This window comes from Eurytemora carolleeae, unplaced genomic scaffold (genome assembly GCF_000591075.1).
Source record: "Eurytemora carolleeae unplaced genomic scaffold, Eaff_2.0 scaffold1, whole genome shotgun sequence".
Lineage (NCBI taxonomy): Eukaryota > Metazoa > Arthropoda > Copepoda > Calanoida > Temoridae > Eurytemora > Eurytemora carolleeae.
Window position 1 is genome coordinate 853,634 of NW_019396081.1, and position 27,919 is coordinate 881,552.

Consider the following 27,919-nt stretch of genomic DNA (forward strand, 5'->3'; position numbering starts at 1 on the left):
ATACTGGAGTGTACAATATGTACAGCGTGAACTATATTTGAATAATGGAGTGAACAATATGTACAGCGTGAAATATAATTGAATACTTGAGTGTACAATATGTACAGCGTGAACTATAATTGAATACTGGAGTGTACAATATGTACAGCGCAAACTTCTCGCAAATGACTTTACACGAAAATCTCGAGTATTAAAATAATTTGAATGAAAAAAATAAATTTCCTGCGATTCAGAAATTGAATAATAATATTTTTAAACCCCTTCAATAATTTACCTTGTTGTAATGTACAAGCTGTTGTGTGCCATGAGTTGAAATGAAATCTGTAGAAGCCACTTTTCCGTCTCTTGCATCTGATGGTGGTAGGAATTGTACTCTTCCATCTCCTTTTCAACATTGGTCATAACAATCTGGCATTGATCAAAAAACATTGTCAGCCTCTCTTCTAACTTCAAGAACTCTTTATACACACTTTCATCTTCAGCCTGGTTGGAGAGTTCCCTAGCCTCCTCCTTGATGCTCATCATCACCTGCTGCTTCTTCTTTATCTCATCGAGAATATACTTTTTCTTCTGCAGGGTCGTCTTCATCTCTCCCAACTGTCCCCTGGAGTCTAGAACCTCGTTATTGGTAGATTCTGTATCAGAGAGCCAAGTAGAAATCTCCTTGACTGTGTCATAGTAAATATCCCAGCGTTGAACAGCGCTCTTCATTACAGACAGCTGGCTGTTTATTAACATATTCAAGGAATCGTAATTTTTTTTCATTTCCGATATATCTGCTTTCATATCTGACTGATGAGCTTCGCCTACAGAGGAAATCACTCTAGATAGGTTCTCAGAAGTACAATTTATCAGATGCTGACCTTCAGTCATTCTTGAGGCAACATTTTTAATTAATTCAGTTCTTTGCTTTACATCCTGTGCATTTCCATTAGGATTAATAGAATCCTGCACGGTTCCCAGGGCGATACTGTACCATTCTTCAAAGTCTTCTTTGGCCCTGGCAAACCCTGTATGATCAGACATAGATTGTTCAGCCCTGTTGACTAAAGATTGCGAAGTTGTATAGAGGTTGGTGTATGCTGCTTGTGCATTCACAGTCTCATCTCTAACCTCTTCCAGAGAACAGTATTCCATTAAGATTTCACATTTGTCATTCATGGCTTCCATGTCATATTTCTGTTTGTTTGCTTCTTTTAATAACTCTCTCCTTCGTTCTAGGTCCTGCATAGTCTTATCTCCAGACTTCTGCTCTTTTTCTAATTTTGTCTGAAATTGTGAGATCCAAGAAGACATGGTTGATTGACACTTCTCAAACTCCTGCCAGGAATCAACACATTTCTTCATGGTTTTCTGATATTGTCGAGCCTGATTTCTTGTCTGATCCCAATCATATCTAAGCTGATAATCCTCCTGCTTGATAATATCTTTACCTTCATCTCCACTTGTATCAGAAGCTGCAGTGCTGTATCTTCCAACATTTCTGAGCAATGTATCTCCTTCAGGGAAATCATCTATAATCCTGGCCAACTTTGATTCCTTCTCAATAGCAGCCAGCTTGTTTCCATTTGGATTTCCAAATTCTTGTAAGTTCTGTTTAACCTTTCGAATGTAGTCAAGAGCCTCATTGTATGTTTCCTTGTAAGAATCATGAATTTGAACATGTTCACTCAAAGTTTTAATCATTTTGTCCACTTTTTCTTTTAGCACAGTAAATCTATTGATTGAAGCTGAATATTCAATGTTGGGAATATTAGGATGGTCGGCTATCTTAGCCTTTAGTTTGTTAACTGTTAAACTGTATGAAGCAATGTCCTTCTCAATAGTTTTATATTTTTCAAGACTAGCACGCTTTTCTCCCAGATCATTGAAAAGTTCATTCTCTGTTTTAACCTTGTTTTCAGTATCATCAAGCCATTCGTTCAATAGTTTGTTGGATTTTGTTAGATCCCCCAGGAGGTCAAACCTACTATTCAGATTATTCTTAACTTCATGAACCTCATTCATCAGACTCTCAAAATCTTGTTTTAGACCGGATATTTGAGTTTCAATGGTTTCAACTCCGGAAGGGTCTGTATTCATGATTACCCTCTCTTTTAGATCCTGCAAGTATCTTAGTTTATTCTGACCCTGTTCCATAAAAGTTCTAATCTCCTTGACACCATTAAGCTTTTCCTCCAATTCAGAATGAGTATTTTTGGATTGTTTATGAGTATTTAAGGTGCTTCTGGTTGAATTTATCCAGGATTTGAAATCATTTGCTAAAGCATCTTGTTGATTATGTTCCTGATATTGTATCTCTAGTCTTCTGACAACTTCCTTAGCCAATGAGAGAAGAGCTTGATACTTAGTTGTCAACTGTGTCACAGCATTGGATACCCTAGAATCTGCACAGTTCTCTAATAACATCTGACCTTTCTTATTCAAAATATCCAATTCCTTTTGCCATTCAAAAATAGACTGTAATTTCACTTGGAACTCTTCCAGTGTACTTCTTTTCTCCTGTGATGTTTTCTTGGACTTATTAAAACTCTTGACAGCTACCTCAGTTTTATCAATCCACTCCAAGGCTTCCTGATACAGCTCCTGGTAATCTGTCCATTTGACAATACCTCCCTCCAAGATAGATTTACACCTAACAAGATCTTCAGAGTACTGATCATATTCATCTTGAAGGTATGCAACTTCCTCTTCAATAATTGCCTGGTCATCCTCCCAGGCATACCTACATGCTTCAGCCGCTGCTCTTAAAGCTTTCTCTAACTTCTCCTCTCCAAGCTTTTTATCAGCTGTCAGAACTTTAAGTTGTGAGGACTTACTGGCCAGTGAATCCTTATCTCCGGTTGCTTCTGAACATTTATCAAGCTTTTCTTGTGATATCTTGAGCCAGGTCATAAACTCATTTCCTGCATCCATGAACTGTTCATGCTTCTCAACCATTTCCTTTTCTTTGTCATACATTTCCTGAGCTTGCTTAGACAAGCTCTGATACTTACTAGTTAAATCTGAGACTGGAGTCTCACTACTTTGTGAAGCAACAGTCTGAATCATTGGTTCGAATGCTTGAATATCCTGAAGAATACTATTGGTTCTTCTTAATGTTGCCTGCCTTTCACTTACAGACAATGTTGATATTCCAAGAGTGCTTCTACGTGTAATCATTACAGTTCGCTGCTGGGAGACTTGTTGAAGTCTGGATTCTCTGTCTGTGATCCATTCTTGTAATTTAGACATATTCTGCTGAGTATTTGACCATTGTAGAAGATCAGTCTCAATTGTTACCTTAGCAGTGGACATTTTCTTAAGCAGTTTCTCCCAGTCCGCCTGGAGGACATGAAGGGTACTATTGATTTTTTCTTTGCCATCTGACCTTGTATTCCTGCAAGCTTTCTCTCCCCAATCTATAGCAGCATGCAGATACTTTTGCCCCTCCTCTTGATCGACAATTAACTGGCGCAGCCTGTCAAGTTGGCCATGAAGATCCTCTTTAGATTTTCCTTCAGAATTCTGGTTTCCACGAATAACTTTCCAGGCACCCTCAATCCAGTTCTTTGCTTTCTTAGTGTTTTGTTCAAACTCAAAATGTTGATCATAAATGTTTTCACACTTTTTAAGAATATCAGATGCAAGACAACAGGTCATCTGGTATTTATTCATTGTTTCTTTAAGCTGATTAGAAACATTTGCTTCAAGACATGTTCCTTTCATCTGGTCTGCCATTTCACTGTATTTGTCTATTTCTCGTTTTCCAGCTATCATTCTTTTGTTTAGCTCATTCATATCCTTTACTGCCTTCTCCTTCTCTTCAATGTTTGAGAATAGGGAAGTTTTTGTTGCTTTAATATTGATATCCGCTTGCTGGAGCCAATCAGAAAGTCGTTCTGTTTCTTCCTTAAAGTCTCTGAACACATTCATCACTTTGTTCATTTGTTCTCTTTGTTTTTTAATGTCAGCATAGAGCATGTTGAAGCTTTCGATCATAGAAATGACTTCCTTCTTGATTCCTGACTTGCCAGGCTCTGCTGTAACAGCAGCAAGTACATCTCCTGTTTGCTGGAGCTGTTCAGCTAGAATCTGCCCCTGAGCCTCCTTGTTTATAAGATGGTCTAGAGCTTGAGTAACAGCTTCAACGAAGTTCTTGTCATTTGGTGATCTTTGTCTCATTGTATGAACTTTATCCCTACAACGCTGTATATAGAGAGCTAGATTTTCTTGAGCAGCTCTAAATCCTTTATGATCTTTAAACTGTAATTCTCTTTCATTTAGAAGTACTTTTATTTCATTTCCTAGAGAATCAAACATGGCAATTACAGATCTGGCATCCTCGGCAGATTTTTTCTGCTGACCAGAGGACAACATTTTCTCAGCAATACGTCTGAGATTATCAACTTCTATCTGCTCAATTCGGATTTTTTCATCCAAGTTCCTAAGAGTATCAATCTGGGCTCTCTTCTCATTTGACTGAGCTTTAATGGGTGCAACATCCCTGAACATTTTTTCCAAGTTTTGTGTGAAGTTTCTAAGCTGGTTTATCTGATCTAGGAACCCAGACCACTTACTAATTGAATCATCAACAGCAACCCTACTTTCCCCTAATCTGGTGACTAGTTCACTCCAGCTTTGTTTAAGATCATCCATGTCCTTGCAGATCTGAGCATGACCACTGGCAGCAGTGTTGGCCAAAACATTCTGCGACAATTCAACCAGATTTTGCACACTTATATAACCATCATCCTTCTGCAAGATCAGTTCATTAATGACACCAATTTTGGATTCTATATCCTGTTGGGAAAGCATGTTCATATCAAGAGACTGAGACAGCTTTTCGTTGATGTCTTGAATCCAAATTCTACATTCTTTCAGCTTTTCTTCATAATCCCTGTGTGAAGTGACATACTGTTGCCATTTAATATTTAGATCCTTTATTTTTGTTGAAACATTCTGATATTTAACAGACAACTCTGTGAGTTGAGAGTTTCTCATTGAATGCTCCTTGTGCAGCTGCTGAGCACGTTCTGTAACAGCATCTATCTCAAGTTCCTTTGCTCTCACTTCACCCTGGAGACATTTCAAGGTTTCCAGTTGGGAACATTTCTCCGTCAGGCTTGATCTTAAATCAAAAGCATGTAGTTTGGTGTCTGTTTCACGTAGCCAAGATAAGCATTTCTCTCTCATGTTTTCATATTCCTGCCATTGTTTTATCTTTGATTCCAAACTTTCAATTGTAGTTTGTACAGTTGAGAGAAGTCCTTGCCACTCCTGACAGGTGGAGTCTATATGGGTTCTTACATTGATCTGTCCTGTCTCAAGTGTTCCAGGAAGAACTTTCTCTCCGCAACTTCTTAGGTTTTCAACCTTATCCTCCTCCTGGGGTAGAGAAACTTGTAGGTTCTTTAATCTTTCCAGGTTTGCATGAAGACTCAGTCTTTCCAGAGTATTGTCTCCCCACATCTCAACAGTGTTAGCTGTAGCAGTCAACCAATCAGAAACATCCATCACAGCTTTGGTGTACTGATAGTGATCATTCACTATTCTTTCATATTCTTCTACATTTGCCATTGCCTTCCTGAGAATATCAGCATGCTTCAACTCTACAGAACTGATGAATCCCTCAACTTTGTCGGATTTTTCAGGGAGGTATCTTGACTTCTCTTTAAGATCCTCGAGCACTGGTTTTTGGGATCTGATATCCTGGAGTAGTGTTCTATAGTGCTGGAGTTGGGCTTTCTTCTCATCAAGTGTAGTTTTCAGCTGCAGTTCACCTTTCAGCTGTTCCTGAACCTCAACCAACCACCTAATATAAATGAATAAAGTAATTGAGTTTTTGCCACAAACTCAAATTTTCTTATTCATTTATCTTTGCAACATAAAGTTGTAAATCTTTGAAATTTCAAACTAAGATTATTTTATTTTAAAAAATCATAGTTTGTAATATCTCAGCAGGTCTACAACATTGAATTGCAAAGAAATAAGGATTAGAAAATCAGAGTTTGTGACAGACTCAATTCCTTTTTAGGACTTTCAAAGCACTAGTGTATATAATATATATATTATCATTATTATCCCAATTATTTTTGCAATATTTATGTATCAGGGTAAATATTAAATAACCTGTTAAAGGTAGAACTGCTTTCTTCATAACCAGTCCATTTAACCAACTTTGTTTGGAGCTCTCGCTCTAACCTGATATATTTTATAAATCAAATATTTCCAGTTCTAGAGAAAAAATATATAATTTGTATTAAACCTTAAAGGAGACAACTATAAGAACATTGTCTTATTTTTTAATTATTTACAACTACTTTACAGAAAAGTAAGGGAATTTTACTTTACCAAGGGTTCCCAAGACCAATTGTTGGCAAAATTGGTTGAGAGAACCTGTGGTTAAGAACATTTTTTTTATTTCCCGAAAAAGTAGTTGTACACAATTTTATCGCATTTTCAGATATAATGCGCGAACTTTTTATGAAAATTTTGCAGAACGGCTCATTTTACTTAATTGTCCCAAGTGACGTAAAGTAACATAACGTCCCTCTGTTGGGGGAATCATGGGTTGGTAATCTTGGTCAAAGGGCTGTAAAAATAATTACAGACTGTAAATAGCCCAACCTGGCAGGATTAAATTGGTACAATCAATAAATAATAATAAAAGTTTAGTAAACGGTATCAAACTACCTTTCAATTCGTTTCATATCAAAGTATTGGTGTTTGTAAATCTAAGAAACAATGATGTCAGTACTAGGAATTTAAATAGCAATACTTGGAATTCAAGTGATGTAATTTATTTACTCTGCAACTGAGAATTGAAAGCAACCTTTACCTTATAGGTTAAGATATAGGTTTTAAATGGGGAATCATTGAGGCATTTGCTCTTAATATTTTAGTAACATTGAAGAATAATATCCAACCTTTATTGTATTATTGATTAATTATATTGAAAGTATTTACCTTGAAACAGTATCAAAAATATCTTCTACTGAAGACTGTAAATCTTGAGCTTGAAGCCGAACTCCTTCCCTTCCTTCAGCTCCAGTAGTACTATACAGCCTCTCACCAGCTTCAAGGCATTGGTTGAGCAGCAGCATCGCTTCGTTCTTCTCCTCTAGTAGCTCGTCAACAATACTAGAATAAAAATTTATGTTTATTCTTTACACCTAATAATCCTGTAAATTAGGTTATTTCTGTAGAATTTTTTAGAGAGGAAGAGGAAATAAGGAATAAAAACTTTCATCTAATCAAACCTTTAAATTGTAGACAGAAAAATAAAGACCAAGTAAGAGAGAGTAAAAGAAAAGTGAGATTACAAAAAATCGTACTTGACGCCAAACTTTAATTGATTTAAACCAATTTCCTGGCCGTAGCTACTCAACTTGAAGCATTTAGCTAACCTAATCTTTTCCAGTATCTCCTCCCTGTTCCCTTGAACGTCTGAGTTCTTCTTGATCTTCTCCTCCGTCCTAGCCAGCCACTGAAGACAGTTTTGGTAACTGGTTTCATAATCCCGGTGCACCTGTACACCTTGCTCGCATTTCTTCAATATATCCTAAACAGGGTTAACAGTTTATATTAAATATCATGACAATGAAGAAGCATTTCATTCACTGCAGGTAGACGTTATAACGTGTCCTATTCACAACGTTAAACCTAAAAGCTTTGAATGAGATATCCATATTTCTGAGTTTTAAAAATATCACTGGTTTCTCTATAAAAGTTATAATGAAGGAATAAGTCACATTATTGATCCGATAAAGGTTTAAAGGGTACCATTGAGAATATGGCATGACCTAAAGGGGGGGGGGGAGGAGGACGTGTCACTTAAAACTATAACGAATATAATAAAAGTACCTTGACAGTAGCCTGCACTGTGTGATATCTTGAATTAATCTGTTGAACGTTCATTGATATCCTGGTCTCTCCTGAGAGCTGAGATATATCTGAACCGTCCTCGCTCAGCCGGTCAATTTCAGTTTCAGCGTGGCGCAGGTTCAGAACCAATGTCTAAAAATTAAATAATAGTTGCTGATTTAGGTAAAATAAATCAAAAAGTTCTAGATTATCTTCCTAATTTAAACACAAGATTATTAAATAATGATTAAAAAAAGCAAAAGGAAAACTTTTCTCGATCAAACTTAAAATCATCTTGTTAAACATAAAAATATCGAAGTTTTTGTGTGATTAATATTCAAAATAAATCAGATGGGTAATTTGTATCAATATTTAGAACTATTCAGATAAGACTTTTCTTGTAAGACAAATATTCTTTGTTTTGGGATGTTTATTATCTTCTTGTTTCTAAGGATTCTCAAGGGAATCATTGTTTAAATGCAATTTTAATTACTTTTCATGATCTGAGACTTACTTTTGAAAACATTTATTCCTGTTTCGAGGATTTTTGATAATGAAGACGACATTTTCATATTTTCCAGGAATGTTCGAAAATCCAGCGCCAGCGAAAATTATGTAAAGAAAAACAAAATCAAAAATATGATGAAATATCAACTATTTACGAATGCGTCGAAAAATAATCGATGACTACTGTTTGTAATATCTGAATGATTTGTTTGGAGTTAAATTGATTTGTTTACGATCCGAGTTGAATGTTGCATCTTTCCGAATTTGTATGGAGGCTGCGTTCTTCGGTGTGAGTCGTTTTTAATAATTTTCACCTTATAGACGCAACAGATAGAAGTAAGATTAGTAGCGATCAAAAGCGCTTTTTTATCGCATTAAGTCCATACCCCCTTTTATTTTTCGTGAACACTCCCTTTAATATGACATATTTATGAATGTGGTATTCACCTGTTCTAATTGGTCAGCTAGGTTTACAAAATCTTGAATATTTATTCCTCTAGACTCAACTATTCTCTTTGTGTCCTGGAATTTAGTTAATGTCTAATCTAGTTCCTAGTTTAGGTATTATTTATAACTGCTAATATTTATTAAACAAGTCTACCAGAAGAAACAATGGAATTGAGTTTTTCCTACAAACTCAAGTTTGTTAATCCCTATATCTTTGCAAAATAATAGTGTAAACCTTTGATATTTCAAACTTTGATGATTTGATCTAACGGAATTAATGGTTTGAAATATTAAAGGTTTTGACATGGGGTTGAAAACTAGAAAATCAGGTTTGTGGCAAAGATTCAATTTATTCCAAAAATATGTTAACATTGTTAACCATTGTATAATTTCCCTTGAAGTTGATTTAGAATAAAAAGACATTTTTAATTAAAAAATCGTGTCGTATAAAATTGCAATAGAATGTTTTTGATGTCTATTCTAGGTCCCAGCTTAAGTATATAAATTTGATATTTTCTAGTCTATAGTCTTTATAACAGGACAAAATTGTGTGTAAATTGTCAAGCACAAACACAATTTTCTCAAATTTTGTAATTAATTTCTAAAAAGTGTAAAATAAAATATTTTATAAAAATTTAAAAAATAGATTTCTTTAGAGCTTCAATAATCCTTTTGTTTACATAACTTTTAGCGGCATTTATATTCATATTCGTTGTAGATATACTGCATGAAATGCAAAACAAGGTTTTCAGTTTCTACCATGTAGATCAAAATAACAATGAAATGCACATTGTCAGATTATTTCGTAGAACTGTAAACCAAAAAAATTGTTCCTGACCTTAAACTTCTCTAGCTGCTCAACCTTCTGTTCTAGGGAAGCCTTGAAGGAGTAATTCTTTAAAGTATTCTCACACTCTGTCAACCAGTGGGTCAGCTTCTCAAACTATACATTATACCTCAGTTAGTAATAATATAAATTCAATATCTTTGATTGACCCCCGAAAGTACAACGTAATATTTTGAAACCCCCAAATTACTAATGTTTTTTAAATGTTGCACAAATTAAGGTTTTCAGAAAAATTAAAATCAATATTATAAGGGTATGCATCTTCAAAAAAAGGAAGCTACGTGTATAATTGAAATAAAAACATTAAAATCTGTTTTCCTATTTAATAGAACTTTGTGTAATGTAAAAGAAGATCCAAATTTACTATCATATATATGATAATGTTAAAAATGAACCTGGCTCTCATAGTCTGCCCATTGTCTCAACCTTTCGGATATTCCTTGCTTTACATCCTCAACTGCATTTGTGAACTTGTCAAAATCAAGCCTAGGCAAAAATAAATTTCATACTCGATATAAGGATTAATATCACTATTTTTAATATAATAATAATAATAATAATAATAATAATAATAATAATAATAATAATAATAATAATAATAATAATAATAATAATAATAATAAGAAGAAGAAGAAGAAGAAGAAGAAGAAGAAGAAATTATGACGAAGAAGATATGTTGATATACTTTTAATGGAAATGAGTTCTTTTCACAAACTCTGATTCTAATCTGTATATCTTTACTATGTCGTAGACATTTGATATTTCAAATTGTGAATTCTGTTGATCAAATAGTCTAATTTTGAAAATCAAAGGTTTACACCATCAAGTTGCAAATATATAGTTATTAGAAAGTTGGAGCTTATGGTAAAAACTTAGTTCCCTTCTTGCATATTAAACTAGATTGTTCGACAAACATGGCCGACTGTCATAATAAAATACTTTATCAATAAAATCAAATATCTAGTTATCATAAAGGAAAAGTTTTAAATTGCATACTTAATGTGAGAAAGGTCTCTCTCCATGGCATCCTTTACTTTGGTTGGCATCTTGGATTCATCCAGTTCTTGAACATGCTTCCTCAGGGTGGAAAGAACATTCTCACCCTCAGTCACCTCCTTCTCCATATCCCCAACCTTTGACAGTCTGGCCTCCAGGGCATGTTTACTACCAGTATAGTCTGTGTATACGGATAGTTTATCCCACATCTGTTTTTGCCAGTCTTGATGTCCTTTTTGCAAGTCCTGGTACTGTTGAATAAAGTCAATTGCTTCCTCCATTTTAGACACTGTAATCTTCATATTCTCCAGAAGGGAATCATATCTCTCATTCACGCTGGCAATACTTTCCTGTATCTCTTCAGCTGGAGCATTAGGACTATAACTGATAACAGCAGCTCCTTTCTCATTAACAGACTCGAGATATCTCTTGTGGGCAGTTATATCTTGAACCACAGACTTAAACTTTAATAGTCGTGATTTTGTTTCCTGGACTGAGAGCCAGTTGACTTGTTCCTGCTGGGACGCTCCCTCCATCCCATCCAACCATGATATGATGTGATTAAGACTGTCCTGGTAAGTAGACCAGTGTTGAAGCTGAGCGTCCTGTTTCTTCTGCATGTCTCCAACAGCTTTCATCATTCCTTCCCATTCTTCCCTCACTTCTCTTATTTCATTTCTAATCTTTTCTCTCCCGTTAGATCCGGTATCTGGATAGAGTCTTTCCCCAATAGCTGAAAAATTTGACAACTTTGGACCTCCTTGATCTTGTTCTAAAGAAATAAGTTTTAACTCTTCTACCTTTTTGTCGATGTCAGTGACCTTCTGAGCTCGGTCAAGCGATGCTTCAAGGCCAGATAACCAATCTTTAATTTCATTATGATGCTGAATGTAGTTTTCATGCTCTTCAACTATTCCCTGCCATTTAGATATCACCTCCTTACTAAGTACATGAAGCAATTGATAACGATTACTGATCTGAGTTATTACAGGTTTCAACCGCTCTACCCCAGAATTATGGAGAAGGTTGTGTGAGTTGTTGACAAAGTCATCTATAGTTCTCTCATAATTCATGACCTCTTTTCTGTTAACCAAATAGCTGGCAAGTTTATCTTTTTTCTCTTCACAGGAATTTTGGAGTTGCTGGTTTCTGAAGATAGTTTCATATTGTTTAAACCATTCCTGGTGTGTCTTCAAGTCTTTATTAAACTGATCCCATTGAGCAAGAACCTTTTCAACATTCATCTCAACACCTTCAATCAGTTGAATATGGGTTCTCCAAGATTCTTTAATCTCATTTAAGTCTCTCTTCAATTTCTCATTTCCTCTCTTGGAAGTGCTCCTGGATACTTTGACGCACATACTTTCAAGATCACTGAGTTTAGCTTCTCCTTCTCTCCGGTTATTTCTCAGGTCTCCAATAATTTCTTTTTTCCTCTCAAGGTCTGATTTCTCACCAGAGATATCAGCACACTGACTAAGCATATCAGACTGGTTAGTGGTGAAATCAGTGAAATGGGATATCATGACCTGGTATGAGTTATGATCCTCTACACACACTTCAAGTTTCTCCATCAGATCACCAGACTTTATTCCAATATTTTTGAACAAGGCTCTAATGGATTCTATGTAAACATTAAGAGATTTGTCTTTGGTTTGGTCCACAAGCTGTTGAGCTTTGGTGCAGACAGTTTCCACAAGACTATTGTGAGATGTAACCTCTTGATGAACTATTTTATGGTTCTGAAACTGTGCTCTCTTCTCTTGCAAGGATGCTTTCAGCTCAGTGTGCTGCTGCATATGCTTTTCTATATCTTTAAGCCATTTAGTCAGTTGCTCTTGAGAGCTTGTGAAATCTGAGAACTGCTGCAGACATGTATCAATTTTCGTTCCACTACTCTGCATTTCATCACTCAAGGACTCCCAGTTATTTCTCAGGGTTTGCAGTTGATCTCTGATAATCTCCTTTCCATCTGGAGAAGTGTGGGAGTACAGCTTCTCTCCCATTTCAATAATAGACTCAAATTTAATGCTTTCATTTGTTCTAAGTTCCTCCAGTTCTTCAATATTATTTCTTCGCTCCTGAAGAACCTTCAGATCTCCAACAATCTCAGCAAATTGTTTGATATCTTCTCGAACAGTGACGATCCAGCTGAGGAAGGATTTGTATTGGTCATTGAAATTGGCATGCTCTCTTACAAAGGAATCAAATTTCTTTGTCAATTCCTTGAGATTAATTCTCAGATTTTCATATCTGTGGTTTAGTTGAGATATCTTTACATTCATCTCAGGATCCAGTTCAAGGCTGTTTGAATGCTCAATGATACTGCTCACATCATTTGACTTTTGCTCTATGGTTTTCTGCAGGTCAACAAGATAATTATAATGCTTAGTTTTGGATTGCACATCACTTCTCATTGGCTGGTCTTTTAGTTTTCCTTCCATTTGTTTTATCCAACCAGAAATAGCTTCAAACTGAGTCTTAAATTTACCCAGCTTACTGTTGATTTTTTCCTGGTCTTCCTTAAATTTGTTGGCAGATTTTAGAGTAGCACTCCATGCACTTTGAAGATCTGTCAATTCTTTTTCCAGTGCTTTTCCACCCGCTGCAGAAGTTTTAGTAAGAATCACTTTTAGGGAAGCTTGACATTTATCAAGTAGGTTTTTGCTTTCATCCTTCTTGCTAAGAATTGTATTAGCAGACTCAATTCTTTTCTCTATACTGTCAAGATCAAATTGAACATCGGTAAGAATGGCAAGCTCAAGATTTGCACTGTTCAATAGATCCCTGGCTTGTTCAAAAGTTGCAGCATATGTTTCATGCTCAATCACATTTTGGTTCATTTGTTCCAAATTACTTGCATTTTTTAGCTGAAGTTTTTCGTAAGATTTTTCAGCAGCATCCAGTTTGTTTTTTGTATCTGTTTCACCAATAGTGGCAAACTTCTGTTTCAGACTCTCAAGTACAGAGCTATGTGCCATGATCTCTTGGTTAAGAGATTTAATAACAAGTAGGTTTGATTTCTTGTCAGATAGATCATCTCCGGTGATAGTGATTTCTTGACACTTTTCTGTCATTGATTCAACCCATTTTTGAGTTTTGACCAAGCTTTCTTCAAAAGATGACCATTGAATCATTATTGAGTCTATTTTCTTGTTCACCGAACTCATGTAATCAATATGGTTTTCCCAACTATCTCTTAAAGATCTTATTTCATTTCGCATTTTTTCTCTGTCTGCTGGGGCAATTTCAGAAAACAAATTCTCTCCAGCTTCAATTGCTTTCTCAAGGAGCTCATGGCCAACCTCTTTTTCAGCCATTACACATTTCAATTCTTTTATTTTAGCATCAAAAGACGCTGATGATTTTGTGGTGGAGCTAGCAAATGACTCAAATTCTTTTAATTGGGATTTTGATTTTTCAAGCCAAGCAGTGTAAACATTGACAGCATCCTTTTGCATATCCTTATTCTCAAATATTTTGCTCAACTTTTCAATATGGACAGCCAATGCATTGGTTGCCAATGCATATCTTGAGTTTATTGATTGTGTCTGCTGTTCAACTCTAGATTCTGGATTTTCTACCATTATCTCATTAGAAACCTTAGACAATTCTGTAAACTCTTCAGACTTTCTGGACATCTCACTCTGAATACGAGTTAACTTCTGATTTTCATCTTCAAAGTTTTCAAAGCTAACATGAGAGTTTGTTGCAAGCCTGATAGTATCTTCAGTTTCCTTCAGCCAAGAATTCAAGCATTCAGTGGAAAGTTCATACTTTCGCCAAATTTCAATATTTTTTTCTAGCACAATTCTTATTTTGCTAATTTCATTTTCTATGAAGTTTATTTGATCATTTAGCAAATTCATAGTGTTTTGTATTTCCTCCATTCTTTGTTCATCCACTATTCTTATGATGACCTTTCCACAAATCTCTAGTTCTTGTAGAACCGGCTTCATATTTTTAACTGTCACATCAATATCCTTCAAGGAATCAAGTTTACACTCTGTGCTGAACTTGTCTCCGGAAGGTTCTGGAAGACACCAAGATATTTTTTCTTTGAAATTATTATTAAACTTTGTCAGTTCTTTGACTTTATCAACATAATGCTTCTCTAGCACACTATAAAGAACAGATATAACTTTAGTGCATTGGCTGTTCACAGCATCATACTTTTTCTCAAGAATAGCAAAATCTTTTGCTAGAGTATTGTCACCAGATCCATACTCCTCATGAACAGACTTAATTTTATCTTCAATCACAGCAATCTTCTCTTCATAGTTAGATAGCTCTTCCTGGATATCTGTAGACTTCTTCAATCTATCGTAAATTTGTTCATCTGAGCCGGAAGTGTCTTCACATTTCAGAAGTTCTTCTCTTATCTTATTCAATTCTTCAATGGTGGCTTTAACCTCTTCTTTGATCATCAAGGAAGACTCACCTAGATTTCCTAGGGCATTTTCTAGATCAGAAGATAATCTTTTAGTTTCCCTGATCTCATCATCAATTGTAGCAACAAGTTTGTTTAAAGATGGTATTTCTTTATTTTGGTTAAGACTTTTTATTTGTCCAATTTTAGTCTCAATTGATGCTTTACTGCATAGATTACTGTTAAGCTCGGATCTAAACTTTTCAAGTCTAATTTTTGCAATATCCGAGTCAGTTACATTTGCTAGTGCATCCTTCATATTGGACTTGGCATCCGCCAACCATCCAAAAATGTCATCGGTTTGTTGTTCAAGTTGTTTCCAGATAACAAGTTGAGAATCCAAATTATTCAGTTTCTTGGTCAACCCCTCTCCTAGAAATCCAAACTTTTGCTGCACTTGGCTTAGTTCCTTCTTTAAAGGAGAGGTATCAAATCCTGGAACAGTTTGAAGCTCTGAGATTAGTTGGGTTTGTCTCTTATAGTAAGCTTCAAATGGTTGTCTAGTTTTCTTGAGAGCACTAAATGACTCTTTGCATCTGTCAACATGTCTGGCTGCATCTACTGTATTCTGAGGGACAACCTCATTAAGAGATTCCAGAATATCATCTGCCTCTTCTAATCTTGCACTCACTCCTTGCTTGCTCTCTAGACACTGTTTCCACATGGATATAAGTGTTTGAGACTTGGATTGCTGTTCTGTCAGAAGGTTTGTTACTTTAGTCCACTTGGATTCTGCTTCTGTTACTGCGTCCTGAACAGCTTTCATCTGTGATGGATCATGTTGCATCAGAAATCTTCCAAGCTCTCTATACTCCATCTTTAAGTGCTCATTTTTATTATTATCCTTTAAAAGAGATGTGACTGCAGTAGAGGCTTCCTCAAGAGCTTCCATGTTACTATTCTTCACATTTATTTTCTGAACCTTTGAGAGAATGACCTGGAGCCACTCTGCTAGGTTTTGTTCTGCTGTTCTGAACTCTTCCCACTTTGACTCCAGGTCCTGTTGTTTTCCTTTCTTGTCATCAATTAACTTTTTTAGTTTTACAATATTTTGGAGAATTTCTGCAACAAGGAGTAAAATACTCATTGGTTTCTGGGTCTCTCGTTCTATAATGTATGTGTTACTTTTCATACTTGCTTCTTCATCATCGGATCCTTCAATTTTCCTAGTCTGACATTGGACTGCAATATTTTCCATCTCTCCTGCTATAGTCTCCAACTCGTCAGGTGATGTTTGATGTGAATAAACAGACTGCTGAATATGACGCAAATGTGACATAGATTCTGAGTGCCAGTTCAAAAATGAAATCCATCTTGTCAAGGATGCTTTCTTATCCTCCAGAAGCTTGAGAGCTGAAGAATGTTTCCTCAGAATGGCTTTAAACTGTACAGTCAACTCCTCACTATTTTCCTTTCCATTGGAATTGTTAACTTCAACCTGCATGCGCTCCAGCATTGGTTTTTTGTCATGAATCTCCTGACTGAGAATATGAGTTTTCTCCAATGCAGCTTCAGTTTTATCTACTGGGATCTCATTTAGTTTGTCAATTTTCTGACTTATTTCTGCAATCCACTCATTGAAGTTGTCCAACTTTGACTGAAACTCTTGCTTAGCATTTAGGGCTTCTGACACAAATTCAATCTTATGCTGAGCAGTCTCTGCTAGAGTTGATATTCTCTGTTTGAGATCTGCAACTTCTGCTCTGATTCTACAAGATCCTTCTTGATTGAGATGTGAGCCCACCTTGTCCCCATCTCTAGTCAGGGTTATGATATCGGCTTGTTTTTTAGATATATCCTGCAAGGTTTCCTTCATTGCACCTAGAGCATTCATCAGTGATTCCATATCATTGTTTTTATCATCAATCTTACGAATAATAATTTCTTCTTTTGATTCAATCCAAGCTTTTAGATCCTCCATAAGGAGGTTGAAATGGTTCCATGAATCTACAAGAATTTCCATCTTCTGTGACCACTGCTCTGCAATAGTTTTAGCTGCTTGCCATCTTGACTTAAAGGCATCAACCTCATTTGCAGCACTCGTCTTACACTTGATCAGTTTACTCATCTCCTCAATCTCATCTATTTTAATCTTAGTATCATCAGCTTCTTTATTAAACTGTTTTGCATCATCATAAATATTCCTAAATACAAGAGTTACTAATACAACAAAATAACAAAATAAAGCAACTTCTTATTGGCAAATGATCCTACCTGGATTCTGAAATGGAAAAGGGTCTCGTCAGCCCAACTGCCATTTTAACTTCTGCCTGTTCCAGCCAGGGTTTCACAGTTCCTATAGCACTCTTGTATCGAACCCAATGCTGCAGATCCTGGGATACCTTGGAGGTCTGTTCATCAACCTCTCCATGCAACTCAGTTACATCCTTCTTTACTGTTGCAACCTCAACCTAGATTAGAATAATGAGATTGGTTAATGAGACTAGATTTTTTATTTCAAAATAGATCCAAAAAGACATTTAAAAGAAGCCATAATTCAAAGAAACTTAGAGACTTGTAAAAAATAAATACCTTGAATTCCTTTATTTCATAAATATCAGTTGAGCCTGCAAACAGAAACTGTGCATCCTTTTCAAGATTTTCCAGGGTTTTCATCTTTTCCTTAACCTGGTTCTGTAACTCCTTCGTCATTTTTAGCCTGTCCTCTGGGGACATCTCAAGGCTGGTAATTTGGCTCAAGTTCTTTTTGGCATTTTCAATAAAAACCTTCATTTCAACCAGGTTCTTATTGAAGTTTGTCCACTTTATGTTTAAATCTACAAGATGCTTAATCTTTTCATCACACTGAGCCAGCAGATCGTTGAGTCGCGCCTCTAGCTCAGCCATCTCCTTTGCAAACTCATTCTGTTGTTCTTTGCTGGCTACTGTTGCCAGAGTATCTGACAGCTCTCTCATCTTAATCATTAGATCATCAGAGGTTCTTTTGATATCCTCTCGCATGTCCTTGTTAATCTTAAGATCGCTTTGGATAGCTTTGTGGTTATGTTTGGGGATCAACTTCTGTAATTCTGTCTCGGCTTCCTCTAGAAGCTTTACCATGACAGATTTCTGGCATTTGTAACTGTTCCAAACCTTCTGTGTTTCTTTTAGTCTCTTCAAACTATTCATGGCATAGCCATAACAATCATTCCACTTAGCTTCTAAGCCCCTGAAAATATAAATTATGGCTGCAGGCTGCATTTCAAAACATGAAAATAAATTAATTTTTATTAAGAATAATTTCATTGAATCAAAGCATACCTAACATCTTCCTTCAAGAAGTCTGGAGCATTAACCTCACGAATCAAGTCCTTTCCTCTCTGGAGGAGAGATAAGATACTGCTTCTCTGCTTCTCTAATTCACTAATCATCTCCTCCTAGTTAAAAGTATTGTCACAAGAGTTAAACTTATTTGTACATAGATATTGGATAAGCAAAACTATTTTTTTTTTTTAGTCAAATCGGTCAAGATGAAAATAAGGTCGGCCATCATGCAGGACTAAATAGGCTACTCCCCCCCCCCCATTTGGGTTAATTGCAAGATATAATCAACTAACATGGTGGATAAATCTCTGTCTAAACAATTGACTGTATGAGGTACCTGTGAGCCAATGAGAAGGTTGACCGCTTCTTCTGAGTCTGGGAACGACTCCCTTGATCCAGAAATATGGATTCTCTCCAGTATACTGATAACCTTCACAATACACAGTTTCATATACTTCTTTGTAAAGAAGGGTTAATGGATATTACAATGTTGACGATAAATAAGTCTGCCTTTTGTGCACCTTGGGGGTTTTTGAATTTATAATTTTGGGTTTTGCATCTTGGATCTGAATATATATATAAATATTATTAAAAAAATCAATATTATCTTTTTTATTTACGAAAATATGTTTAATTTAAATTATCACATTCTCACAACAGCAAAAAAACATAAAAGGATTTCTTATTTCATCATAAAAGGGAAAAATCCTTTAAGTTTCAAAAATTTAAAGAGGAATTAATTTATATATATATATATGTATATATGTATATATGTAATGTATTTATATATTATAATTGGATGTAAATTTTATATACGCAAGATTTTATTATTTTATTGTCTGTGTTTCACATCAAAATAAGATATAAATTGCAATAAACAAAAACTGGAAAAACAGGGGAAAATAGAGCTTGATAATGTTGCCATGAAAACAATATTCATCCCTGTAATAGTGTTGGTGCTAGGATTATATTATGAATATTTACCCCGGATTTGGTTTCCTGCAAATAAAAGACAATAATTTCAAGAAAACTGTTTTTCTTATTATTAATAATATACTTTCTAGAACTAATTATCAATGATAGTTTTGGGGATCTTCAGATATGATTGCTCAAAACAAGGTTGATAGAAAGGCAGTTGAATACTTAATGACATCTAGTTAACGTTTTTAAGTTTACTTTTTACTTTTAACTGTCCTAAGTATGACAAAATATAATTCGAGTTTTTAATTTCTAAAACTGCAATTCTATCCATTATCAAAAAGCAACCACTACAAATATCTACAGCGCAAACGTAAATATTTTTTTTAAATAACCCCTTCCCCCCCCCTTCCCCCCCAGCGCCGTGAAACTTATATCCAGCCCTGTCATCTGTTTACTGTTCGATTAAAAACAAACTATTACCTTCGCTACTTCAGCTCTGAAGGAATAGCTCCTTGAGTAGATCTCAATCCTGCTCATAGTGGTCTCAATAACAGGGATCATGGACTTGTATCTAGATAATATGCATATTATAGATTAATTAAAATAACAGAATGGACACTAGATGTTGTCTTTCAAGATTTGGATAAAACTCGTTCACAATATCCCTGAGGCAGAAGCCCAGAGGAGTTTCGCGCAGTGCTCTCTCCGTCCTGCAATTCTACGCCGACGAGTTTCATTCAAATCTTGAAAAGACGACATCTACTGTCCTATCTGTTATTTCTCAACTCTACTGTTTGGGGGACAGAATTTACATTTTCTTAAATTTCTAATTCAATAAAAATCTGAAAAGTAATTCTGAAATTTGTTTTAATCTTCAAGAGTTAGGTGGATTAATATTTTAATGTAACAACCCTGCAGTTATCAAATTATTCTATTTTACCTTGAAATGAGACCTTCCAGACGCTTCTGCTCAGAAAGTCCTTCATTGTCCGCCCTAATATTAAACAAGAAATTAAAGCAAAAAATATAAATTATTGAAAATAACGTTAAGGAAAACTGATTGAGTAACTAAATATAATTTGCATTGATAAAATAAGCACCACAATTTATTTAAAGCAACATCTAAATATATAAAGATTGAAATATTACATACATATTATGGGTATCTAAGGTTAAAATAATCATAATTAATAATGATAAATTGGTTTTTTCCTCAACGTAAATTAGGTAAATATATTAATACCTGTGAGCCACAAGCTGGTCAAGTTGCTGAACCAACCACTTCATGTCCTCTTTCCTCTGCTCCACGTCGAAGCAGATTTCGTTGAAGTTCATCTTCTCAACCTCGAACTCTTCGGCAGTAGAGATACTCTTAAACATCTTACTTAAGGATGCGTCGATCATGTCCATCCATCCTACCATGCTGCTGAACCTGATGTAATAATAGTTGAAGATAAAGATAAATAAATAGTGAGATTTAGATCAAGATCTAGGTTATGATCAATATCAAGATCATTGTCTAGGTTATTATCATGATTATGATAAGAAGATTATGATCAGGATCACAATCAAGATCAGGATCAAAAACAAAATTGATGTAAAGATAAAGATTAAGATTAAGATTAAGATTAAGATATGTGATGTGATAACTAACCTCTCCTCATATTCTCTCCATTGTTCAGGAATCTGTTGAAGCTGGTTGTAAAGTCCCTGAATCCTGGAGAGAAGAGAGTCCCAGTGTTCTTTATGCTTAATGTAGCTCTCCTGGAGAACGGGGTTCTCAGGCATCTTCTCTGAGAATGTTCTACTCAACCTGGACAGGTTGGAGAGACAAGCCTCTATCTTGGCTAGAAGTCCGCTGGACTTGAAGAATGCAGTATGCTGCTTTAGAATACTGGCAACATCTTCGTTCTTGTGAAAGCTATTGGACTCAGAGTTTAATTCTTTCTCTACCTCCTTCATGTACTTAGAGAAGGTATCCTCATCCAACCTAAACTCAACCTTCATCATGTGAAGTGGAGCAAAGGACTGAATCTCAGTCCACTTCTCTTGCAGTCTAGATATATTACCAGATAGCTGGACTTTTTCTGCCTCAAGGATAAATTTCTCCAAGTCCTGGGCTGCATTGACAAACTCTTGCATCAGTTTATCATTGTTCTCTATGAAGAACGCCTTGTGAGTCTCTACATTTTCCTTGGACTCAATATGCTTAACAGCTATGAGAATTTGCGCATCTTGAATCCACTTCATAACCTTGGTCTGCTGGTCTAAGAACCTTCCCCAGCTTTTAAGAGCTTCCTGAAGCTTGAGCTCCAACTGCCTGGAGTCATCAATGGTACTAGCGAATACCTCATTCAGTTTTCCCATTCTTGTCTTTAGATCAGATACATCAATACCTTCCTTTCCCTCGGTATTCTTCAGCATGCTCTGGAATACATTGTTTTTACTTTGTAGCATGGCTTGCATGTTGACCGTCTTGACAAAGAAATTTCTATGAGTGTCTAACTGGTGTTGAAGTTGTTCTCTGTTCCCTTTCCCGGACAATCCACTGATAACAACATTATTCATTGAATATCAAGAAAATTCCAATTTAAAAAATGGTTCTTGTTTTAAAAAAGAAAAAAGGTATAAATTTTGTATTATTCAATGATTCTATTTTCCTAATAACGCTATTGGCCTCTGAACACCATAGATGTATATCTGCCTCCCCAGTATCCAACGCATCAAGCTGGGTCAAAATCTGATGATACAGCTGGATCTTCGTCGGGATCAAAGATCTTACGATCACTAGGTTCTCTTTCTCTTTTTTCAGGACAAACATCATCTCCTCGATATCGTCGGAAGTAAGTTCAGGAACCAGATTCTGGAACTTTCTGGAGATACCCTTGAAGAGATCTTCCATCTCTCCAACCTCTCCATGGAAGACCATTAACCTCTCAAGCATCTGCCGCATGCTCTCAGACTTCACTTGTTGGGAGAGGTTGAGAACTTCCTCAACATGTCTCAACCATGTGTCTAGCTTCTCCAGGCCCTTCTGGTACTCCTGCCTGTTCCGACTAATGTCTCCAGCATGCATAAACTTCTCAACAAACCCGAACAGCTGCTCCCAGTTATTGATGATGATATCCATCCTGGATTTAATCTCTAACCCGACACTCTGGTCGCAGGTAGCGAGCAGGAAGGCTGCTGTGTCGGTGAGAAGGACGTACTTCTCCTTCCATGAGCTAATGTCTCCGAAGAACTCTGACTGCTCCTCTTCCCCTTTATTCAGCATCTCATATGCAGTAACAATATACCTAACACGAAGATTTTAGAATATATTGAAAATTATTAAGCTAATTGTATAAAACATTTGACAAAAAAATCAGGGGATTAAAAAAGTGCATAGAAAATTTAAAAAAAGGGAATGAAAGAAAACTGACGTGGGTGGGATGAGAAAGAAAATGAGTCTTTGCCACAAACTCTGATTTTCTAATCCCTTTATATTTGTAACCTAATGTTGTATACCTTTCATACCTTGAGTTTGTATCAAATACTCAATCTCTTTAATTATGTTTACCTCTCAAACTCTGGAACAGTAGAGTTCCACCTCTGCCAATGCTGAAGAACCTCTTCCAGAAGACTCTGTACACAACGGAGCTCTGTACTTGTTCCCTTCCATCTCTCTCCGATCTCCTTGATAAACTTGTCAATTTGTTCAGTTTCTATCCTAGTTATACCTCCATCCTTCCTGTACTCCTCACACACCTGCTGGAACTCTATATACGCTTTTTGAAACTCCTAATCAAACCAATTATCAGGAATTTTTCTAATGCATTTTTTACGCAGTTTAATTTGTAAATAAGAAATTTTGAAACAATTAAAATTCATTGGTCCAAAAAACCTGAGGAATTAAATGACAACATTTACTGAAGCTACATATTAAAAAAAATTTTATTTTTAGGTTTTTTCACGCTAGAACAAAAATATAAAAACACTAAATACACAAGTAGAATATACTAATTTAATCTAGTTTCTATTCAAATTTTTACCGGGTAGTATTTACTGTAAAACCAAATTTATTGTTTGAGAAAATTAACTAATAATGGTCTTTTCCTGAAATATTTTGTTCTTGGACACAAAGGTTCTATACTGGGTCATAATCTGCTTAACCTTCTCCTCTGATCCGTATTTGATCGTCCAGTTCTTTAGTTTCGATTCAGTTAACACAAGGAAGGCGACAATACAGCACTTGTGTTCCAAATATTTTAACTTCACAGATCTAGAAAAAAAAACATTATTAAATATTCTTTCATAAAATGTCCAAATTTAGTTGTATCTTCTCTTATGATTTCTAAATAAATGTATTATTGATTTTGATGGTTATTATGCAGTTAAAACTAACTGACCAGGGATAACCCAAGTTGAAAAATATTTTCCAAAAAATGTGGAAGCAACATCTGCATTATTTTTACTGTAATGTGGTTTAGAAAAACATCAACGCAAAAGGAATTGATTTTTTACCCCAAACTCTGATTTTTTAAGCCCTTTATCTTTGCAACCTTAGTTACTTCAAACTATGATTTTTGTCAGATCAAACAATCTAAAACATAAAAGATTTACACGATCAGGTTGAAAAGATATAGGGATTAGCATATTTGAGATTGTGGCAGACTTAAATCCTTTTAAATGTGATAAAAGAATTGGCAAATTGCACCATGTACAACAACTAGAATACCTCATCTCGGCTCTAGGACCAATACCCTTGAGCCTGGATTCAATGGACTCCAATTGTTCCCTTGGAATCTGCGCCACCAATGGAGAAGACGAGATGATGGTGGCGAACTGTTTCTGTACTGAAGTTATGTCGCTGAAGAATGATTTATGGTCCTCTATTTTCTGGTTGAGGACGGCTGCTGCCTCCTCGTTCAGCTGGGTTGGAATATCATCTCCATAGATGAGACCTTCTCCCTGGTTCAACCATTCTCCAATCTGACCAAACTCTCCAGGGAGTCCAGTATCTAGAAGCCATTGCCAGTGGCGAACCTTAAAGAAAAGACACATTAAGATAAGATTACAATGCTCTTGCTCTAGCTAACTATCTGCATATCATATCATAATAAAACGTATTTTTTAAAAATCAGAATTTCTAAAATTTAAATATCTGTCATTTGCATCATTCATAATTAGATAATTTTGTTTCTCTTAGATGTATCAACGAAAAAAAATGTATTGTATTATTCATGCTTTACAAAATTACAATCACGTCATTTTTGTGAAGAAAGGTTGCCGGTCAATTCTGCGTAGCCAAGCCTAAATCTACCTGTGCGGCAATTTTCTGCCAATTAGTATCTAATTCAGTCCAAGCATCTGCAGATATTCCAACCTAAAATATTCAATTAAATGTAAGAAGATTACTTTTTAATGAATGTAAGATTGAAAAGGTGACACAAAACGGCAATCTAAACCAATATAGAATTACTTATGTTATCATTAAATTAAAAGAAAACTTGCTTTCGTATTAAAGAAGAAAGGTAAATTGTTCAAGTTTGATCTAAGAATTTAAAATAAACAAAGTTCGAAGATTAGTTAACTGTTGAATGATGGATAAAAAATAAACTTAGAAAATTTATTCATGACAGTTATTATTATTATTTTTCGGAAAATTGGCAAATTCTAAAACCTTGCAATTTGAATCAAGGAATACCTGCGCTTGGCTCTCGATGAGTTGTTTCAATCTCTCATGTACAATCTCCTTCTCCTTGTACTCGGTTAGCACCTGCAATTATGTACTCAAACTCGAATTCAAATCAAGTGCACAAATAAACTATTTTCTCTATCAACTCTCTCTTCTTCTATATTTTATTATTAATCCTATATAATTTTTTTTATAATTCGTTCCTCAAAAGGAAGAAACAACTGAAAATTACATAACATCTTTTTTCTTACGTTTGAATTTGTTATCCATGTCAATGTCAAATATTCGTTTGAATTTTAGTTAGCTCACTGTCTAGCATCTACTTGTTTGTAAATAAAAAACGCAACGTAAAGGAATAGTTTTAGCACAAACTCAGATTTTCTAATTCCCGTATTTTTGTTGCAGTGAAATGATAAAGAATTAGATTTGAATTCCTTAACCTAAAGGTTTATATTTTATATGTTTTATGTTGTGGTTTTGCAATAAAAAATCAAATACACAAACTTACTCTTGTGTACTCGTTGTAGTTCATAGATGCTTGTCCCCTAGTTTGATGCATCGTATCGAAGACCTGGAGCTGAGTCAGTAACCAGTCCTGTAGAATCTTATACTGGGATTCTATACTAGCAAACCTATCCTCACCCTGAAAATAAAATAGTTTCTTTTTAACTCTTTCTATAATATTTCAGACCTCTGGTAAACTATCAATCTAACTTGGTCTCTGAATAAAGCTTAAAGTACAGCGTAAGACTCACAGGTTTTTGACATCTAAAACGGATACATCATACTGGTTATTTGGGTTGGGTAGGATTGAAAAAGGATGATTTTTTTTTGGGATTTGGTTAGTGAGCGAAGGTTCTCACAACTCTGTTAAAAAATATCTAATATAAAAATGAATGATGGTGAGGTTTAGCTCACTATTCTCCAGGCCTGGAGAGAGGAAGCTGTATGAACAGGATGGAAGTAATCTTTACCCCGTCAATAGCCAGGGATCCTAGACTTGGAATCTTTCTCAGTCCTCCAGATAGATTTTGAGAAACGGATTCCACCTCTCCGGCTATAGATACAGGTCTCTGCTTTTTCTTCTTCAACATAACCTCAGCCTCAGGGTCAACCCGCTTCTGCCAGCAGGTCACTTTGGCCATGAAACCAGTGGGAGATGTCTCGGACTCTCGACGCACAGAATTGGAGCGCTTTAAATCAGATTTGGAGGAAGAACGTCTGAGTTTGACCGGCTCAGGTTTAAGCTGGCGGGGTACTGAGGATCTCCGCTATAATAATGTAACATTGTACATTGTACATTTAACCAATAAACAATTTGCGAGAAAAAAAAACTGAATTAAAATCGTTGTCTATAAGCTGTTCTGAAGCATTTCTTTTCTGACGAATATAATGCATGCACATTGCACACACTTGAACCATGCATGCACATGAAGAATGTGTTATAGTCAGATAAATAAAACAAAATAGTTTCACCATATCTAATTGAACGCCTCGCTATCTTTTAATAAATCTATCTATACGTATGTAAGGTAGTCAAACTGAGTATGCAGTGTTGTGGACAAATTCTTTAGGATTCATTTGAGACATATTAAACGTTTCCACGATGTATTTGAGTTCATAGTCGACGTTCAAAATCATGAATTCGGGTGGGTACATTTTCAGAATCGGTTTTCTTTAATTATTAAATAACGACGACGAAAAATAAAGTAAAAATTATACAATAAACTAATTAGAGGTTTAGGAATATGTTTCTCAAACAAAAGGAATTGAGTCTTTGTAACAAACATTGATTTTCTAATACATATATTTCTTCCACCTGATGGTGTAAACCTTTGATATTTCAAACTTAGATTTTTTCATCTAACAGAATTCATAGTTTGAAATATCTAAGGTCTACGGCATTGGGTTACAAAGATATAGAGATCAGAAAATCATAGTTTGTGACAAAGACTCAATTCCTTTGTCAATAAATCAATGTTAGAATTAATTATTTCGTTTTCATCATTATATTGAATTTCTTATTTTATTATGAATTTGTTCGCAGATTTCTACAAATTCTTCAAATGTCGTCTTTTCAATAAAAATTCCAGAAAATCTGCAGAAAATCTTTGTGAAAAATGAGAAACCAGAATAATGAGAAAATAGAAACTAATAGTAATAGTTGAATAAGAATACTTATTTTAGATGATAAGATTAATTTTTATCTTCTCAACCTGTTCCTAAACAACTAATTAGTTTACTATAGAACTTTGTTTACATTTTTTGTCGTCGTAATTTAACAATTTGAAGAAAAAAAATTCTGAAACGTATCCACCCTAAAGTACGATTTTAAACGTCAACTTTGCGCTCAAATTCAGGATTTACAGATCTTTAAAAAGTTTCATATGTCTCAAATGAATCCTAAAGAATTTATTCACAACACTGCATACTCCGTTCAACTACCTTACATAGCCGGTCTGTCCCTTTATTGAGAATGTGGTCCTATTTGAAAATACACAAATACTTGAAATTTTTTGAATTAGAATTCAACTGAACATATCTTTCTGTTAAACAAAGTCCCCAAGTAGTGCAATATTCTTATTGCCTAATTCCAAGAAATAAAGATAATATTTGTATTTTGAAATATGTAAACAATCCTTTTAATAAACCCTATCTCTAGCTGTAGGATTACCTTTCCCTCTGATCCTTCTGGATATCTGTGGAGGAACTGAGCTACGTAGGTCATAATAGATTTCTCATCTGGTCGATCCACATCAACATCTTCAGGGTCCAACAACCTTTATAATATATTCATATCAAAATCCAACAAAATAAAAAGTGATATTTAGATTATTAATGAAAAAAAAGTTGATTAACACCTTGCAATTCCTAATTCAGTGTCTGCAACAGTAAAGGCTGTATCCAACCTTACTCTGTTCTCCACAGTTCTCATAGATTCAACATCAACCAAGCCTAAAACCAGAATACAAATTTATAATCTAGA

General features: G+C 35.2%; 1 protein-coding gene across 1 annotated transcript in view; it reads right to left on the reverse strand.

Moving 5' to 3' along the window:
- The window catches only part of LOC111716682 (nesprin-1), a 90,015-nt gene that overhangs the window by 28,109 nt on the left and 33,987 nt on the right, over positions 1–27,919 (reverse strand). The window contains exons 16-42 of the mRNA XM_023492166.1: positions 27,795–27,888; positions 27,608–27,713; positions 25,442–25,576; positions 24,943–25,014; positions 24,559–24,621; positions 23,974–24,281; positions 23,352–23,517; positions 22,816–23,036; positions 21,917–22,552; positions 20,911–21,804; positions 20,500–20,688; positions 20,197–20,250; positions 19,737–19,827; positions 19,320–19,334; positions 18,673–18,765; positions 18,333–18,448; positions 17,604–18,240; positions 17,286–17,482; positions 10,643–17,215; positions 10,042–10,132; positions 9,638–9,742; positions 8,800–8,874; positions 7,846–7,998; positions 7,389–7,543; positions 6,949–7,122; positions 6,112–6,183; positions 275–5,794 (exon numbers count right to left, since the gene is read on the reverse strand). Of these exons, the coding sequence (XP_023347934.1) occupies positions 275–5,794; positions 6,112–6,183; positions 6,949–7,122; positions 7,389–7,543; positions 7,846–7,998; positions 8,800–8,874; positions 9,638–9,742; positions 10,042–10,132; positions 10,643–17,215; positions 17,286–17,482; positions 17,604–18,240; positions 18,333–18,448; positions 18,673–18,765; positions 19,320–19,334; positions 19,737–19,827; positions 20,197–20,250; positions 20,500–20,688; positions 20,911–21,804; positions 21,917–22,552; positions 22,816–23,036; positions 23,352–23,517; positions 23,974–24,281; positions 24,559–24,621; positions 24,943–25,014; positions 25,442–25,576; positions 27,608–27,713; positions 27,795–27,888 (17,005 nt within the window). The remainder of the gene's footprint in view (positions 1–274; positions 5,795–6,111; positions 6,184–6,948; positions 7,123–7,388; positions 7,544–7,845; positions 7,999–8,799; positions 8,875–9,637; positions 9,743–10,041; positions 10,133–10,642; positions 17,216–17,285; positions 17,483–17,603; positions 18,241–18,332; positions 18,449–18,672; positions 18,766–19,319; positions 19,335–19,736; positions 19,828–20,196; positions 20,251–20,499; positions 20,689–20,910; positions 21,805–21,916; positions 22,553–22,815; positions 23,037–23,351; positions 23,518–23,973; positions 24,282–24,558; positions 24,622–24,942; positions 25,015–25,441; positions 25,577–27,607; positions 27,714–27,794; positions 27,889–27,919) is intronic.